This window comes from Natator depressus, chromosome 2 (assembly GCF_965152275.1).
Source record: "Natator depressus isolate rNatDep1 chromosome 2, rNatDep2.hap1, whole genome shotgun sequence".
NCBI classification, from domain to species: domain Eukaryota; kingdom Metazoa; phylum Chordata; order Testudines; family Cheloniidae; genus Natator; species Natator depressus.
In genome coordinates, this window is record NC_134235.1 from 66,237,099 (window position 1) to 66,256,976 (window position 19,878).

At 38.0% G+C, this 19,878-nt stretch overlaps 2 protein-coding genes across 3 annotated transcripts in view; one reads left to right on the top strand and one right to left on the bottom strand.

Annotated features, from left to right (window-relative positions):
• Nucleotides 1–1,062: 1,062 nt before the first annotated feature.
• CHCHD7 (coiled-coil-helix-coiled-coil-helix domain containing 7) lies at nt 1,063–6,941 on the bottom strand. The gene is made up of 4 exons (XM_074943087.1): nt 6,789–6,941; nt 3,491–3,564; nt 2,501–2,599; nt 1,063–1,249 (listed from the first exon to the last, which is right to left on the bottom strand). The coding sequence occupies exons 2-4, from the start codon at nt 3,542–3,544 to the stop codon at nt 1,145–1,147; spliced, it is 258 nt and encodes an 85-aa protein (XP_074799188.1). The 5' UTR covers nt 3,545–3,564; nt 6,789–6,941; the 3' UTR covers nt 1,063–1,144.
• Nucleotides 6,942–7,180: 239 nt separating this feature from the next.
• Nucleotides 7,181–19,878, top strand: part of PLAG1 (PLAG1 zinc finger) — a 55,622-nt gene continuing 42,924 nt past the window's right edge. For both annotated transcript variants that reach the window (XM_074943089.1, XM_074943090.1), the window contains exon 1: nt 7,181–7,342. The gene's annotated coding sequence lies outside the window, so the exon portion shown is untranslated. The remainder of the gene's footprint in view (nt 7,343–19,878) is intronic.

A 19,878-nucleotide genomic window follows, 5' to 3' on the forward strand; every position in this document is an offset into this window, starting at 1 on the left:
GTAATCTAGTGTCACTTTCAGAAAAAAATGTCAAAGGTGCTTTATGTACTATACATGCTCAAATTGTGACTTCACACTTTTTTTTAAATTTAAAGTACTTATGTTGCTGTTTGAAAGTTCCATAGAGAGGAGGAACTGGCTACACAGTGCTATTAAATGCCCAAAATAAGATTTTAAGATCTTATATTAATTGTAGGTTAAGCATTTTCAGTTAACAGTTTTTTGTTAATATCTACTACTATTTACCTGCTGGTTATGGTATAAAAAAAAAGTACGTCATTGAAGGTAAACAGGTAATCAGAAAGCAAGTTATTAACAATGGAGTTCAACTTTTTCCCCTCACAAGCCTTTCCCTAGATAAGCAGATGGCTACAAATCTGATTAAACTTTTTTTTTAAAAAACTAGAAATTAGTTTCCATTGAAATCCATTTATTTTTTTCTAGTAGCAGCTTGTATTTTTTTTTTTTTAAGTTGTAACTTCAGTGATTGTACCGTTGTCAGATGCCTCCAATTAGAGCTGTGATAAGTGTGACTCACGTAAACATTGGTTTTTGTACATAAATATGAAAAATGCAGAATAGGGACCTGCTACTTTAACTATTACACAAAACGGTAGGATAGTAGTTATCGGTTAAGTTGTACCAAACCAGTCTCAGTAGTTCCTCTTCCTCTGTAATTCTTGCTCTAAGCAGCTGCTCTGTCCCCCACCAGATATGCCTCTATGCCAAAAGAGGTTTTGAAGAAGCTGTCAAATATCAAGGCCAATTATGTGGTATTCAGCATTAAGTGAAAGATTAAGATTTATTTCCATAACTGCCTCAAGGTAATCTTTGTACATGTCTGTAGTGAACCTTTTAGGCACATAGTAATTACTATTTAGTTGCATCATGGTAGCACCTAGAAGCCCTACTCTGACCAGGATCCCATTGTGCTAGGAATTGTACAAACAGAAAAGCTGTCCCTGCCGCACTATGTCCCCTTGCCCCCCCAAGGGCTTTACAATCTAAGGTAATGTTCTTTTTCAGTTGGCAACATCTTATGATAAAATAAACGTAGAGGCAATGTTAAAAATTTTTAATGCCTAGCTGACAGAAATCTTCATATGTATATAACATATAATAGTAAACAATACAGATTGTGCAATCAGTATGGTGTCCCTCCTATTGACTTCAATATATTCTCTCTCTCTCCTGCTGTAGGCATATTTGGTTTCACACCATCTCTTCTCCTTTGTATCATAACGGCATGCTGTAAACAGAAGAAAGCGAGTATGAGAACACACTGATTTCTCAGAAGTCTCTGCCTCTAATTTAGCTCCTAGTGAATGTACTTCTTAGAAGTACTTTATAGCAGAAACTAGGTCCTTAACTAATACCAGTGCATTTAACTGAAGTTAAGTAACATCAGATAATCCACTTTATCATTTCAGTAGACAGTGAAAGCAAATACTTTTAAAGAACTACAGTATTCTCATGGCAATATGTCAGATTAACTGCATAATTGTGCAACCCACCAAAAAAGCTGTTTGCAGACAAGAATTATTTAAAGTCATTAACTAAAGGATGTTGCTAGTAGAGCACAGGAGTGATTTCTCTGCTGATATTCCCACTGCAGAATGACAGGTTTCAGAGTAACAGCCGTGTTAGTCTGTATTCGCAAAAAGAAAAGGAGTACTTGTGGCACCTTAGAGACTAACCAATTTATTTGAGCATGAGCTTTCGTGAGCTACAGCTCACTTCATCGGATGAAGTGAGCTGTAGCTCACGAAAGCTCATGTTCAAATAAATTGGTTAGTCTCTAAGGTGCCACAAGTACTCCTTTTCTTCTTCCCACTGCAGAATGTTTTGTCTGAACAAGAAAAAGCTGGAGTTAGAAGGCAACTTACGTGGCAGCAGCAGAACACCCCATGAGGAAGAAAAATAAAAGTTAGAATATATTAATAGGAAGCAAAATAAAGTGTAGGAGAACAATGTCAGGGAAGACAAAGTGAATAGAATGGTGAGGGAAGTTAACATAGGAAAGAAAACTCCCTGATTATATTGTTTAAAAATTTTGTTCTAATATATCCATGGGATTTGGATCAGGATATAGTACCAGTACTAAATTGTAAGATTCAGAAGGAGACAGGGGTATTTAACACTACAAAAAACATTTGAGTAGACCCACTCAGATTTGTAAAAAAGGACAAATATAGCAGTTTAAGACTTGCACCTATGCATTACTTTAACTTCTGAAAATTAGTTAATATAGTCATTGTTCTCAAAATTACACTGCGGCAAAACTAAAATTACTTTTGTTCTAGTATTTTCATTTTAATAGTGCTAAAACAGTAATGAAAGAACTTCAATTCATGTCAGAGTATTGACAGGATAAACTGGAATTATCTAGTGCAGAAAGTTTGATTAGTGTTAGGCCTTAGTTACCAGGATAAACTCAAAGGACTGTTTTGTTAAACCAAAATATTCTGTTTGATTGAGAATTTTGCTCAAGACTACTTACCCAAAATTTTCTGCAGTTTTTGTACTTTAAAAAATAAGAGGCACACATATCCTTTCTGTAGTTATTGTCATCCATACATTGTCTAGAAGCATCTGTTTCCTTTAATATGGAAGACAGGTCACACTTAAGAGCTGGTGGGGATAAATATATTTACACATTTTTAGTGTAATATTTCATTCTAAAAAATCCCCAGAGTATTTTATAAATTAAGATTAAGGGAGACAGCCAACTTGTCTGAGTGCTACAAACAATAGTTGGGGAAGTAGGAGAAACTTTGCATCAAGGATACTAGGGCAAACTCCTGCTCTTACAAGAATCATAGAATATCTGGGTTGGAAGGGACCTCAGGAGGTCATCTAGTCCAACCCCCTGCTCAAAACAGGGCCAATCTCCAATTTTTGCCCCAGATCCCTAAATGGCCCCCTCAAGGATTGAACTCACAACCCTGGGTTTAGCAGGCCAATGCTCAAGCCACTGGGCTATCCCACCCCGCAAAGAAAGGCCAGGGAATCTGAAAGCAAAGACTTCAATTAGGAGTTGTGGCTGCTCAGCACCTGTGGGGGGAATAAAAAAAATCAGGTCATCTGTCCTCAGAACGCAGACAGAAGTTCTGTTTGGTTCTTTCAAAAGGTAACCAACGCAGTAAACAGCAAAATACTTGGGGGTGGTTTTTTTTTGGGTAATTAAAAAAAAAAGGGGAACAAATCCAAGCTACAAGGATTTAAGTCTGTCCTTGAAACCACAATCAGAATTCCAAACCTGATAACTAGAAGCCTACCCCATCCATTCGTGAAGAGCTATTAGTTTCTGAACTTAATATTTTCAACTTAAAAGGTCCAAATATTACTGATGTTTACACGAACACATACACCCCTTCAGAAGGAATATGAAGCAGTATAAACGACTTGCTTTTAGAAGGAACTATCTGGGTAGTTTTCACACCCCTATAATAATGCATCTCCAGACTAAACCATAACCGACCAATCTTACCGCTAGACATGGATTTGTATCGTGGTCTCTAAGTCGCTGCACATTTCTGGACATCCTAAAATGTCTTACTGCAGCTAGAAGCAGGAAAGAAAAGAAGTCTTTTATATTTGACCCACGAGTGCCATTAATGTTAACAGTCTCAGTTTGAATTTCCATTTTAAGTGGTTTAACACAGAAACCTCTACCATAGTACATACATGCAAGATCTGGGAGAGATTTTTTTTAAACATATAATTTAGAAAAAAAAGGAATATAGAAACTTGTTGGGTTTTCTGCATACAAGAGGCCCGGTTTTCTACTGTATGAGGATGGTTCATGCTCCTCATAGTACGAAGCAACTCAGACCAGTTTAACCAGCCACTAGGATTCCATTTTCCTAGCTATGTAGTAGCTCCTATGCCAACTCCTGACTATTAGTGTAGGGATTTGACTGAGGAAAGGGGTATGTCTCATATTCCTACACCCCCAAATTCGCCAGATACTACAAAAGGCCCTGGGGCTTTTAACAGCCACTGCATATTTAGAGAAAACTCAAACTGTTCTGATTTAAACTGGTGACCAGCCTAGTACCCAGATGGCACAACACAGAATTGAAAAGGAACAATGTGCACACGCAAACCCCTCCTAGCTTGGGCCAAGTGCTCCTTGGCCAGTCCACAAGAATCAGGGCCACAGTGGAAACTAAGCTTTGAGTACAGAAACATCTAGACCTACTACTATATTACCAATTAGTGACATGTTTGACACACAAAAATGGTTCCCTAGGGAAATATCCACTTAGATTCTACTTAACCCACGTTTAAAAATCTGATTTTTAAACAATGCTTACCTACGAATATTGAAGCTAGTTTCCAATTGCTAAACCAGTGTAAAATGAAGTAGAAAACTAGTTTCAGTTTGACACTGAGCTTCCTACTTGATCTCATTATTTTTCTACAAAAAGCTGCTGTTAAAGACAAGCTTAGAAATACAAATATAATTTAAGAGTATCTACAGTAAAAATAGCACCCTGTACTAACTCTGCTTACATCAGTAACAAATTTATTTAGTCCTTTTTACCACTGCAGAGCCAATACACAGGAGGTAGTGGGATTCTATTACTTTTTGTAAATCAACTGAACTGTTAAGTTTCAGCTGTAGGCCATACTCTGCCCTTAGGTATACTTGGGCAGCCTCTCTGAAAACCAGGTTGTCCAGGAGCTACTAAGGGCAGAATTTGGTTTCCTAGTTTGTTTGGGGGTGGTTTTATTTACACTACAGGTAATTGTGTACAAGGAAGAAACAGCTACTTCAGTTTCAGATCTAAGACCAGAGTATATAGTTAGAACATGTTTTTTAAACAGAGTTTGAAGTCACTGAAACAAACATGGAACTCCGATGCCTTTTTAATAAGCACTTTTCCACAGGAGAACCATACTTTAGAACAGTTTCTTTTGAGAAGTATTTGAACTCTCAGATTTTAATGCTGAGGGAAGACTGCATATAAGTTAAAAATGTTAACTCACCTACTGCAAGTTTTTTTAGCAACTGTTTTCACAGAGAGCTTGATATTTTAGTTGTATTTTAACTTTGGTATCTGGAGCTAATTATTCCGTTTCTTTACTAGAGCAAGACTGTTTTTGATCACACAGGGTTTAAAAATAAATGGATGTACACTAACTAGACAACCAGCGATTGCAGAAAAGGCCAAAAGAACTTACATCCCATCGACATCAATGCTGTTAACATGAAATTTCAGAGGTTTGCCCAAGTATTACTTTAACTAGTGTGTTGTGCTTATTTTAGAAAAGCATGATCAATAAGGGAACATTGCTGGTATGCTTTTAAGACTATCTTCATGAAAGTGACCATTCAATGAAGAAGCTGAAGGTAACTTACTGGAAGCAGATTTTGTCTAGTGTTCACACTATTGTCAGTCAGTCCACAAATGACTAGGAGCTCATTTAAAGCTGATATATTTCCAGTGCTTGTCAACCGGTTTAGTCCAATCGACAATGAAATGTAGGAAGTGTATTGATTGTAAATTGAGGTTTAAAAAGTAGGTTTTGTTCTTATAAAGTTGCTTAGTGATTTGGTTTAGAATGTGCAAAAGCTTAAATATGCTAGTCTATGTGGAAACATACTAGGCACTACTACAAAAAACACACTTCACATGTAAGGGCACATGGAAAATAATCTGATGGCTCCTGAACTGATTTTTCTATGAAGTGCTTCAACAACATTAGGAGCATGACCTACTATCAAGCCTGACAGGCAGGTAGATCACATGCAAATGCTACTACTATTTGATTTAAGTTAACAGGAAGTAATCTCTCCTCTCCCTCCCCTCGGTTTTTACACATCTACAGGCTGACCTTACTGCTTTAGAAATACAGGGCCAACCCCAAACACATCAAGGGTTTGTTTATACTACAGTTTTTAATTATGTTTTACTAAATTAGTGAACACTTGTAAACAGCACAGGCAGGGAAAATATTTATTACTAGTACAGTTTAACCCTAGGGCAGACTTGCAGTTCAAGAGCCATCAAGCTATTTTCCAGGGCTCCCACTGCTGCCAAGTCTTTCAGCGGAGCCTAGCACCGTCAAGCCCCTAACACGGTCATTAACGAAGAGGGCTGAATTAACACCTCGATCTGTGAGGGCGGAGGAGGAGGTTACAATAGGTGGCTGAGAGCGGTTTAGGGGCGGCCCCTCGCCTGGCCTCTCCCTTCCCAAAGGGAGGTCAAGGTGGTGCCCCCAAACACCTGCTTACGGGCAAGTCGCTTTCGCGGGCGTTGCGCTCCGGGAGCCCGGCGGGTCTCGGGAAGCCCCCCCAGGCTCCGTCCTTGAGCTGCCCCCCCGGGGACACGCAGCACACGGCCGGGGGCCTGCCACACGCTTGCTCCCCCGTTTCGCCGGCAGAGGGTCGGCGCCGCGCCCCGAGGGGTGGGAGGGGGACGGGGCGCCCCCGCCGCTCGCAGAGGAGAGGGGCTGCGGCGAGGGTCACTTGCTCCCGTGACAGCGAGGCCGGAACCCCGGGCAGGGCTCGCCCGCCTCTCCGCCCGGGCCCCTCAACTGCCCGGGGCGCCCCCTACCGCCCGGGCAGCCGGGGAAGGGAAGCGAACGGGCCCCGCTGCAGCTTCCTCCCCCGCCCCCCAACCCTGAGGCGGGAGAGCAAAGCCCCGCTCCTGGAGCGGCGGGTCCCCGGCCCCCGCCGCCGCCCGGGCCGGGCCGCAGGGGGAAGGCGGCGCGGGACGCCCGGGCGGGCGCTTCCCCGTGGGGGAGAGCAGCCCGCCGCACCCCGGCCCCGCACTTACCTCACGGGCGGCTCAGTAGGCGCACGAGCCCCGTCTCCAATTCGAAAGACGTCAGCGGGGGCTCAGGCGGCAGCAGTTATGTAGGGGCGCAGCCTAGCCCGCTCCCGGCCCCGCGGCTCCCCCCGGACTGACACCGCCGCCGCCCACTCCCGGCTCCTCGGCCGGCTTGAGTGACAGCGCCGAGCCCGCGGCCGGGCCGCCAATCCCCGCCCGGCCCCGCCCCGCCCTGGCCTGAGCGGCGCCTCCTTCCACCAACCAGGCGGGCGGCGCGGGCCGCAGGCGCCTCCAGCGGGGCGCGGCCGGAGCCCTGAGTGACGGGGGGAGGCGGCCAACCCGCGGCGCGTGTGGGCGGCGGGCGGTGTGGGCGCGGCGTGTGCGGCAGGCTGGGCTGCACCGCAGCGCATACACTACAATGGCTGCTGGAAAGAGGGGAAAGCAAACAATTTCCAGGCCCGCCGCGTCCAGCCCGAAATATGGGAAAAAAATTACAGAAAAATCGGAGAACACTGTAAAGGGTGGAAACGGGGCGCAGAGGGGATGCTGAGGCTCCCGCGGTGAGTCTGCTGCGGGTTTGGGGGGCAGGCGCCGGGGTTTAGCAGGGAAATATCAGGGTTATTTAAATTATGAAGGGGGAGGAGGAGAAGGAGGAGGGGGGAGCGGAGAGCGGAGCAGCGGCAAGGAAAAGTTTGTGTTAATCGCGCCCCCTCCCATCTCTGAGCTGCCCCCACCATCCTTCTGGGGACCCCAAGGCAGAAAGTAGGGGAGAAAAATACATAGCCCGGAAAATGTATTTTATAAAAATATATCCTAGGAGTTTAGTCCACCCACCCCCCTTCTTCCCTCCTGCACCGTAGTAGTTAAAGAGGGAGAGAAGTTTGCCTGGGGAACTCAAGGAGGGAGAGGGGTTCTCCCCCCCCACCCCTTAGCTTCGTTGGGGAGTTCTGAAAAGTTTTTTGCAGAAGTTTCCCCCCCCCCCATCTTCTAGCACCCCCCCCCTCCTTCTCCAGGGTCTGTGCTGTGAATAGAGTGACAGCAGCGAGAGGGAGCGGAAGACATTAGAGACCGTGTTGCCCAAAAATGAGGGAAAAATTAATATAAATTCACCCGAAGTATCAAACCAGGCGCATTTTGCACAAAAATTTCCCGGGTGGACCCCAGTCTCCAGAGTGTGTCCTAGGAAGTAGGCAGCTCACTCTTTTGGGGGGATCTGGAGTCACTTTGGGGAACTCAGCCCCCCTTTCCTTCGTTTTGTGTGTGTGGGGGGAGGACTAAAGTTTTTCCCTTCATAATAAGGAAAAGAATGTATCTGCTCTCCCCCCTTCGAGTCGCCCAGGAGCCTTTTGCTTCCCTCATTCGAGTATGTTTAGAGGAAAGTGTGAATCCAAGTTAGTGCTGAGTGTTGTTGCATTGGGGAGAGGGGTTTGTTAACTGAAAGCAGGAGAGATCCGGAGAGAGAGAGAGAGCAGGGACAGCTTGTTGTCAGTATCATAAACAACCAAAATGGAGGGAGAACTGAGGCATATAACAAAATAAAAATTAGAAAAAAATTCCCAAAAATACTTAAAAATCGGGGCCGATCCCCCTTTTCTTCCTAAGGGTAACAGAATAAACCCCGTGTCCTTGCATGCCCCTATTAACGTTTCAGGGAGCAAGGAGTTAATATTTATTATTTTTTTTGTTGATGAATTCTTTGGAAAGGCAAAAGCCTCTTATAACTCGCCACCGACAATAAGAAAACGTGAAAATCCCATTCAGATGAGAGAGGTGGGGGGAGATGATACTGCAGAAACTACATAATTTGGGGGTAATGTGGAGTGATTTTTAGATAAGATAAATGCTATAGTTGCTCCTTTATAACTTCCTTTTTAATGCTCTTTGTGTGCGGTTGGTTTCTCTTTTTCTTGTTTTTTGGCCGGAATGTAATGCCTTTGTAGTGTCACTTTCTTGATCTAATTAGGATGTGTGAAGCAAAGAGTAAACCTTTCCGGTTTATAAAGTACATTTTCGTTGCATTTGAAATTCAAATTTTACTTGTGACTCCATCCTCTATTTAAACTGGATTCTTCAGTGTAGTGCTGGATTGGAACATTACCTCATAGACAGAAAGTGAGGGCACCTCTTCTGGCGTAAGAGGGCGCAGAGTAAGGGCACCTCTTCTGGGGATGCCTTGTGATTTCACTGGCATGCTTAGTTCACCTGTCTGTGTCCCATAAAGAATGTATTCAGCAGCCTTCTCGTTTTATTTATATAAAATGATGCCTCATCTTGCATCACATTGAAGTTAATGCGAAAGTGCTGCTGATGTTGGTTCCACGTGGGATCAGGGACAGAGCAGGGCATTTTAAAGAGACAGCTTCTCTTTTCTTATAGTTCTCACCTATGCAGAACCTCTGCCTAAAGCAAAGGGGTGGTTCTGGTTTTTTTTAAGATAAAGACATTAAATTGACCTTTGTATGATAAATTAATGCCACATAATAGGGATAAACTTGCAGATTCGTTTGGATCCAAGCATTTCTTTTGTGCGTAGTAAGCCTTCAGGAGAGTTTTCTTAATGCATTAGTTAAAATGCTGTGTTTTGGAAACGATTTTGGAATGGATGTTGCAGAAATTAAAAAGTAACATTATTAATATAAAATATAGTATACTTCTACTAGTTCTCAATTTCTTGAAAGGAGACTAAAGGCTATTATGTAACAAAATTTCATAGCCATCTTGTAAAAAATTATTAAGTGCATAATTTTCACTTTGAGTAATTTCAGCTTTATGGGGGACATGTAACTGTCTGTTGAAAAGCAGTGCAAAGCTTCTTCTGTATTTAAAACCTGTGAACAGTTCCAAAAGGTTTTGAAAATAGTGCAATAACTGTTTGCTTTTAATTGGCCAAACTAAGGGCTTTTTACATGTACACCTTAGCTGTGTAATTCTAACATCTCTTGAAAAATTACCTTCAGTTTTTTAAAGAATCTTAACTACACTCAAGCTCCATATATATACATTTAACATCAGTATGGTAACTGGTACAGATTCCTGCTGTATTTTTAATTTGTGAATATTTAACTACTATGATGTGAATTGTTCCACTTGTCTATATGTCTGTATCTTGTATGTATTCTCAGTAAGACATCTAACTTTTAAAATTCTTAGCATAACTTCTTAATATACTAATTAGATATCTTTATCAGAAATTATTACATTTTTTCATTACAGTTGATTTGTTTGTGTAGCCTTTATATTTAATTCTAAATTAAAACTTAAATACAAGGAATCCACTTCCGGAGATAGAAGGAGGGCTGAACTTGTAGGGAAGCCTTTTCAGCAAATGGCTTCTTTTGCCCTATAGACATTAAATATGAGTTGTTATAGGCCACTGTGTTCAACAGGCTGTGCTTACAAGCAATCCGTACCTTTATTGTAAATGTGACTTGTTGACTGGGATAGGCTTGTGGTTACAGATTTGGAAGAAATCACACAGTTTTCCAGTGACTCAAGCTTTGAAAATTAAATCACATCAACTATTTTTAGGCAAAAAAAAAGCTCATTAAGGGGGAAGGATTAATCTGTTAGCATGAAGGAATGAAATTGTACATTTTTACAGAACTGTCTTTCCATGTTTTAGAGATCTTTCATATATTTATAAAAGAATTCAAATTTAGAAGGGCCTCTCCAATTATTTTTCCATAAACCTTTTCTTTTTTTGTTGATTAAAGTTATACTTACCTAAAAAAACCCAGAAATTTGACAAAATTCTTGAAGTGTCGTATGTTTATTTAGTGTAGTGCAATTTTTTAGTTCTTTAGTTATACAGAAGTAACTTTATTACACTAGTTAATGATACCGAAAATAAGTTGTTTTTTTTAAAAAATTTAAACTAATGCTACATTGATGATAATTGGAAGTATTTAATGTAAGACATCTCATTTATTTGGAAACTTAAATTATCATTTACTTTTTGTAATCCTGAATATAGATATAGGCATTGTTCATAACATCAAGTGTGGTGTAACAGTTGCTGAGTATCTTTTTTGACTCACAACTGCTTATTGTGAAGTGAATCCAGTACACCCAAGTGTAGTACAAAATTCAGACGCTCTAATTTGGGTTTGATCTATATTCTATTTTTCTACTTGAGTATATGTTAAATGTTACTTGATAGTATTCTTTATACCCCTAGTTGCTCTCATTTTGTAGAATACGGAGTTATTCTTAGAGCGATGAGGTGATGTTTGGTAGAAATAAAAGTAACATTTCAGGGAACTGAAGGTTTTAGAATTTAGATTTCCTTTTTCTAATATCTATAGCTCTGACTTGATACATGATAAATCATTTGAAAATTTGCCCTTTAAGTATCTAAGGAAATAAATGTTCATGGGCTGTTGTTGGTAAAGTTGTCCTAGTTTCTGTAGGTAAATTAGAATGTTCTAAATGCATTAAAAACTTTTGTAGGCATTTATCTGTCCTATCAGATAATGTTTGCATAGGTTTTATTAGCTACAGTGATTCTAAAATTGTTCAGCAAATGCAAGAATATAGATTCTCATACATTAAACTTTTCTTGCACACTTAATCTAAGTATGGTTCTTGGCATGCACACTTTATTTAGTAAATTAGCCTGAAAAATGAGTTTCCCCAAGCACAGATTTTTGAATTTTAAATTACAATTTTTTCAAGGTTTTTCACTTTATTTAATGCAAAAATTCACTGCATCCAAAGTGGAACTGTTTTTAGTGGTCATCCATCTCCAGAGCTACTGAGTCAAAATGGTGCCCTTAAGTCTCCTCCTTTCAGTGCAGTGCAGATGTTTTATAAAATGAATGGGATAAAGTGGGTGACTACTTATGTTCTGAATTAATAAGTATTGTAATGGTTTTAAATGATTTTACTGAAAGACTTGTTTTATTTCAGAAACTAAAACTTAAGGTTTTTATCTGTTATCTATAACATGGTAGATCTTAAAAACTAGCTTTCATGATTAGAAAAATTTTGTTAGGAAGGTGTCCTAAACAAGTTAATTTGTTTACCAAAGGATAATATTTTGGAAAATGTAAAACATGTAACAGTGCTTAAACCATCCTCAGATGCATTGTAGTGTTAAAAGGAACTAGCAACCATCTCTACTGAGGTGACAGTATACTTGGTGAGAATATCCTCTTGAAATAGAATAGTGAGCTTTTAACTTTCTTTACTTTTGATATTGCATATTTCTATCTGCCCAGTGAACTGCTAACCATCTTTAACCAATTACCAAATGTTTAGGTAGCTTTAGGGAACTATTTCAAAATAATTCAAATATGAGAACAAAGTAACATTTTATATTGATCAGTTGTGAAATAAGTGTTTTGGAGTTCTAATGTATGGCAGAAGATTGCTGCATTTAGCTAGTAAAATATCTTGCTAATAAAATGTGTGTTTTTTCCTATTAATCAAAAATCACATCTAGGACTTAGTCAAATGTTTATTGATTTATAAATTATGCAAACTTGGGGTTTGAACTTAAAACATATTACTTATAACTCATTAGACTTGCTCAAGCAGGTTCCTATACTTTAAATTATTTTAATGTAATGGGGAACATAATTATCTGTTATCTACAGTTGAATAGATTGCAATTAGTAATGGATTTTAAATGGCCACTTGTCCACAGAACATCAAACATAACTACACCAAATATGAAAAGAGTTCTAATTGTTTTGTATTACAATAATTAGAAATCTTCTGCTATGAGAACCTAATAATGAATAGCTTTGATCATAATAATGCCATGTTAAGCTCTGCTTTCAAGTATATTAATCTGCTACTTGGATTCTTTTCTTCCCTCTACCCTCAAAGTGTACACCTGCCATTCTCATCTTTTTAGGGCATATTAGCAGAAACTCCAAGTACAATTTCATATTTTAAAAAAAGTTGACAAGACATTCTGTAATACTGTAAAAACCCCAAAATTGTGATGTGATACTACTTACAAAGATGGGTCATTCTCACAGAATATATTAAAATTGTTAATATTTAAATGGTCCATGGATAACTTGTAAACAGAGTTACTGCAGGATCGTGGTATTAAAGCTGCCCACAGTGACTGAGGGGAATCTGAGATGACTACATATGAAGTGTGTGTGTGCATACTTGAACATTGAGAAGTGAGAGAGCTTATGCAATTATACTCGTGTTAATAGGATAAATTAACTTGTTTTGTAAGCTTTCCTAATATCTCTTATTACCTTTAAAATACACTTATCTGTTTAGAATTTGAATACATTTTGTCCAGTATATTTTAATAAAAAGTAAATGGATAAAATTCTGTTCTCAGATGCACCATCAAACCCTGCTGATTTCAGTGGAGTTGCATAGGTATAAATGAGGGTAGAGTATGGTCCAATGTTCATGATTTTCTTTTTTTTTTTTTGTCAAAATAATAAAGCATAAAAACAAAGACTAAAATAGGTAAAACAAGTGAATGTACCCAAGGTAGGCAATAATGCATAGAACAGTAATTTAAAACTATGAAGTAAAATAACTTTATTGAATTATAAGAAGTTAAATGGGAACCAGAAGAGCAAAGTTTAATATGACCATAGAAAGAAATGAAGAAATACATATGTAAAGGAACTTGGAAAATACAAAAAGTGTCTATTCCAGTAAATTGAATTGTTATAATCTTCTTTTGCACTTAACATGCCAAATGCCTCTCTGAGGAGAATATCCCTAGAAATCAGATTAGAAAGTGTTTAATGGGAATTTTGTCATACTTGTTTTGAGTAATGTTAGGGTAACTAAAAATAATTTCCTGTTTCTGTAAAAGATAGGTCATCTAGTTGTGTAGTTTGCATGCTGATAGCGACCTAGAATTTTCAGTAAATGTCTTTTCAAATCTTTACTATCACATATACTACAATCAAACAATTTACTGTAAAGTTCTACTCTGCATATAGTGCATACAGAGTCGTACATATTTTGATGTGAGGTCAAATTTAATATTTTTAGACTGTCAAACTCTAGATTTTTCATTAATACAATTTGCGTAGTAGAATCTTGCTTATTCACATTGATTAGGGATCCCATTCCCAATTAATGAATTGTGCAAATCATAAAGTAAGCAAACAAAAAGCAAGGATAATGCATCACAAAGCTCATCTTGTTTGTTGATTTGACAAGTGTACACTGTGGTGTATCTAACTTAGTAGTAAATGTTCTGAAACATATTTTGAGAAAGCATTCAAGTCTGAATTAATGAGACATCACTACAACATCATGCTGTTAAGCCTTTGAGAAGTGCAAAGACCAATTCCTATATACAAATTAATGAGATTTTACTAGACTACTTTTAATAAGCCAGTGCTTACTGTGATATATGTATTCATCATGGCTGTTACCAATTTCTTTAAAAATGAGACTTTTCTGATCTGTTAGGGAGGATGTTGCAGTCGTTGAATTATGTGTAATATAGGAAACTATTCCAGACTACTAAGACAGACCTTTTGAAAAGGACCATTTAAAAAAAGAAAAAAAAATTCTATCCCAAAAGTAAAGGAGTTCTGGCAGTTTAATAATAATCTTCAAGACTGTATATTTAGTAATAAAATAATGTTAGACTTGGTAAATTTTTATTATTTTTTGAAACTCTTAATATAAATAAAAATTCCTAAAGTGATATTAATTGTACATTTAATAAAATTGCTTCATCTCTAGCGATTACACTATTCATCACTTGTAAGTATGGATTTGCATTTTCATACTCAATATCTAAAATTGAAAAAATTAACCTCTACAGCTTGCAGCTATTCTTGTGTGTTTAGTCAAATGGCATACTACAAAGGGTTTCATATACATTACCTACTGAATATTATCAGATACTATTGTCCATTTCCTCCAAAAAGTATTTTAAACAAAATGAATGAAAAAGCCCTTAGAATTTAGCCACTTTGTCTGAAAGCCAAATATAGATATTGTCAAAGCTGATTTTGTTCACTGGAAGATATTGTAGTTAATGCAGATTTAATTGATCTCATCCAGGAGACTTTAAGAAACTGTGAACCATGGAGCTTAAAAAACAGCTCAAACATGGCTGATCACAATAGGTGCCAGTTTAATTTGAATCTGGTGGACTTTTCTTAGTGACTTGACATAATTTTCTTTAGTATTAGTGTCTTAATACTGGGATTATGTATAGACTAAACCATCCTAATTAAACCCAACCAAAATATATTATGGGCTACTTTTCAGTTTCAGAAAGAGTAGTAAAAATATTGTTGCACATATGAGTGCATGATATTACTACATACTGCTTTAAATGGTGTTTAAATACAGGTATAAGCATACCAATACAATGAAATCGAGAGGACCGTTATTCCTAAGTGATAAAACTTCATGATTTGTTACTTAAGAAGTTATAGATAAGCATATTATGTTATGTTAATCTAGTTATTCAGATTGTTCTTGCTGATGTAAAGTTCATGACTGTAGAAACTACCATAAAGAGTTCATATAAAATAATTATCTAGTGTTACACTTTCGTTCTTTATGCTTTTCAAATGTAATTGCTTCCTTATAATAATTTTTGAAGATGTGTGGTTCATGTGAAACGTTTGTGTATGTTTCTCTTTGGTCCTGAAATCAAAGTCAAAAAGTGGTCTTGACTTTTATTCTCTCAATTAGTTTCTTCCTATGCATGACATCACTCTTGCTGGTAGTATTACAAATATAGAAATTGGATTGTAAGCTAAAATGGAAGACTAACTACCACTGGTAGTTGGGTGATGGGAGAAAGCCCAAACTGGATGAATATTGATACTAGCCTCTGAGAAAGAGATGTGAGTTCTTGAGGACTTGGAGTACTCCTTGCAATCAAATATATGATGTATTATCATTTCCCATAGGAAATACTTGAGCATACTCGTTGCTACCAACTGCTGTAGAAAGCAAACAGAAAAATAGATTGTGGTTTTAAAAAAAGATGCACTGTGAAATACATTACTTGGTAAGTATCATTTGTATAGGTAACTCATTTCCCTGAAATGTAATCAATTTTTCTACCTTTGAAAACTGGACCACTCTACAGTATTTTTTTAAGAGAGCAAGTAAGCTAAATATATCTTGGATAGCAAGTAGATACAGATGGTACTAAAAAGTCAGTGTGTTCATGTAAATCTAACTTGATTCTCTTTGTTAAATGTATATGCTGAAAGGGAAGTTGATTTTTGAGTAATCTTTAACTGACGAGTTTACTAGTTCAGTTGTTTGCAAAAGAAGTAAGGGTAGTTTGGCATATGTATGAGTCTTTTCTATTTTTAAGATATTTTCATGGAAGTTTTTAAAATCTTGAATATAAAAAGAGGGTGTATTTTTCATGACACTTGGTGGGAGGGGCGCTCTAGCAATTTAATCTGGTGGGGATAGACATTTTGAGAAAAATGAGGCCCAGTAGTTTTTACTACTTCAATCACACTGTTAGTTACAGCCATGAAGCTCTCAATATATTCAGTTAGCCTGGGTCAAAGTCCACAAACCCTGCTTGGGAAAGTTGATGTCACTAAGAGTTTTGTCTCAGTAATGACTTTAGGATTGTATTCTTTGTTCTTCATAGGGGTGAGTGACAAGCAGATGGACACCTCTTCGTTGATATAGATTATACAGTATTAAGCTTTCCTCTGATATATGTGTACATGTTTTCTGAAGGAATTAACTCATTATGTTAGATAACCTATTTTAGTGATAAATCTCTTTATTCTCTGAATTAACAGAGGCTTCTTTTATGTCCAGAGTTTTGTGTTAAGATCGTAGTTAAACTGTGCTTGAATATGATGAAATAATCATTTCTATCAAACTGTCCTTTTAGTGAAAGGGTTGATAATAACGTCATTTATGGTGTTTTAATAAAGAAAAACGTCATCTCTTTGAGTAGGAGTGGAATACTCTAAAACTAGCTCCTTAAGTAGTACTTAAACTTAATTATATTCAGCTCTCATGACAGTTGTGGGAAATGTGCATTGCAGAATGTAGGGCTCAGCTGACTTGTGAATTCTTCCCTCCCAACACATGGTAAATAGGTGTAGTTCCCCCCCCCCCAAAAAAAAAGGGGGGAAAAGCTTTAAAGGCAGTTTATTTACATATATATCCAGCCTTTCTGAAGCAGAGGCCTTTGCAAGAAATTAAAGGAACTAACGACGAAAATAGGTTTGCATCTCTCTTAAAGTTTTGATGTGCTGTACATATTTGTAAATGCATGCTGTGACTTCATATAAACTCAGATATTTAGATTGGAAGACAGAGAACAAAATATATGCACAGCTTGTTGTGTGCAGCCATGCAGTGTATGACAGTGCCCAATTCTTTAGCCCAGTTGTCCTGCCCTTTTGCCCAGGGAACTGAGGTTGCTGCCTTTAGATGCGAGTCTATTTCATATGTTTCTCTGCATTTGATAGGCTTGTTAGTAGCTTAAGCAGTTTGTTTCACGTGACTGCTTATAAGGTGCTCTTATGGGCAGTGTCTGATCTATAGAACTTTTAGACAAAAAATACGTAGTTTCCCTTCGTGCCCTCAAGCAGTAAAGCCAGCAGCTGTTCTTCATTGCAAGCCAAAAAATACCCAACCACAATTAAATTCAGCCAGTACTCCCCTACCTCACAAGCCCTCTCCCCTTTTCATTCCCAAATTCTAAGTAAATTGATAGTCATTACAGTATGCCCTGCGGATCAAGAGTTTCATGCTGTTTCAGTCCAAGGACTAGATTCAAAGTAGTGAGCACCTGCCAGAGAACAATCTAATGACAGCTCCCCTTCTCTTTATACCAAAGGGACTCCAGTTTGTGTGTCTTCTGATTGTTGGCATGAGAAGAGAAGCGGTGTCTCAAGTAGGCAAGAACCAAGTCATTTAGGGCTTTGAGTCAATACCAGTACTTCAGACTCCATTGTGAACCTAATCATCAGCCAGGGCAAATCAAGGAACACTGGTGTCACGTGCTTCCAACAAGATAACACAGCGACTTGGTTAGTAAATAATTTAACAGATTACCTCTTTCCACACTGAAGGGCAAGGGACTCTTCTTTTTTCTTCCCACTTTCCTGTTCAGGAGTGGTGACTTTTTATAGCCTTTTTTCCAAAACTCATAATTGTATGCCTGGCTACATGCAAATTGGTGTGTCTAAGGTCTGTTGATATCCAGTCCATGTACTGAGTCTTTGGCCTCCCCCTTGGTTGTCTTCAGTCCACAATCATTGTAAAGGCCATCTTACCAATATAACTTGGAGGTCTCCGCTGGACATGTCCATACCAATGTAGCCTCACCTTCCTCAACTTGTCCTCAGTTGGGGCAAGCCACAGTAAGCCCCTCCCAGTCTCATTTTGTTTTTTATATTGGAGTATCCAACCATTTGACCATCTGAACATCTTCATTTCTGTGGTAGAGGGCATACTGATTTCTTTCTTGTGGCTGGCCATCTCTCTTTGCTCTATACATTAAGCTGGGTCAAATTACTGGCATCTTTTTATCAGAGAGAACTGGGGTCAACTCCTGCCATTTGCACCAAGCAGCTTTGGTATAATGCCAGGCATAACTCAGGAGGGCACCAGTGATGGGTGGGGAACTACTGTTAGGAATTTGGTTGTTTGTAAATAGGGAAAAGTATGGGAGTTTTCAGTAGGAAAACCATCACAATTAGTCCAAAACAGCATAACTCCACTAGCAAATATATCCCTGAAATTGTTTTATTTAAAAAATTAATTAATTAAAAGTACTTGCTGAATTCTGAAGCTCCATGTTGCTACAGCAACATTGTCTAGCAATGTGTTAATGTTGTATTTAAGAATACTCAAGAAGTTTAATGTTGATCTTGAAATCATTTTAGATTTCTTTTTCAAATTTCAGAATTAAAAGGAAATATTGAGTGACATTATTAAAGCTAGAAACACTTAACAAATTAAATACACTATATACTCTATTTGAGTCAAGTATTTTTTCTAAACAAATTTTAATATATGTATTATGTAGCTTCAATTGATTGCACAATACTGTGGATTGGACATAGAATAAAAACTTCTGTTTGTTAAAATTACTGTACTCAGTGTATTTGCCTTCGTTGGAATGTTGTTCTGTGATTGCATCATTTTTAGTTTATACAGCTTTGTGCTAATGTCTTATTTCCCCAAGTGAATTTAATTACCTTGTCCTCCCTCTCTGATTATTGTATGTAGCATGACTGATTCAGTAGATCAAAAGTTATGGTTATTGGAAAACAGGATTAATATTTTATACTTTTGCTAACACCACCTTAAAAATAGCCACATCAAAGATTATGCTTTTAAGTCTAATGTTGTAATCTATTAAACCATACATCATTCTGCGTGGAATGTTTTTAAACTGAGGCAGTTGTCCCTTACAACGGTTTGTCTGAGTGGTTTCAAGTTATTACAGAAGTACACGTACAACATTTGAACTGTATGGGGATAGAATTGTGTTACAAGGTCTCAATGGAGTGCAGTGAGTGGGTAGTGCCAATTTAACAGTATTTCCAGGAATTGTATGAAATGTATAGCTCAGTGTAGTTTGGCTTACATTAAGGCATTCTGGATATTGCAAACAAAATTGTTATTAAAACTAGTATTTTTTAAAAGCTAAATTTTTAAATAGCAGCTTGCTGCTGGTAGACACTCAAATTCTGCCCACTACTTGTACCTTCTCTCAGGTGAGCAGTGAAGTGTTTGTTTTATTTTAAATGAGTTATATTCCTGAAACCAAATATCTAATATTGTATATTAAAATTTTTCCAGAAATATGAGAGTTTTGGAGGCTCATCTGAAGTAGAAAACTCTGAGCGGGATCAGTAACATCTTCCATATTTTTGTTTCTTTCAATCACATATTCCTCTTTTTAATTTTTGTAAAAGTGTCTTCTGTTGCTGTATAAAAGACCCTCAACAAACATCATGGGAAACAGTGACACGGACGATGCACAAAATTCCGAGAAATGCATAAAATACAAAAATAGATATTTTCCTTATCTTTTGACTTCAGTAATTTTAAGTGTTACTTGTAACAACAGTAGATTAAAAAACTGAGGTTGGTGTGCCTTTCTTTTTTAAGATGACTGTCCCTTTAAACA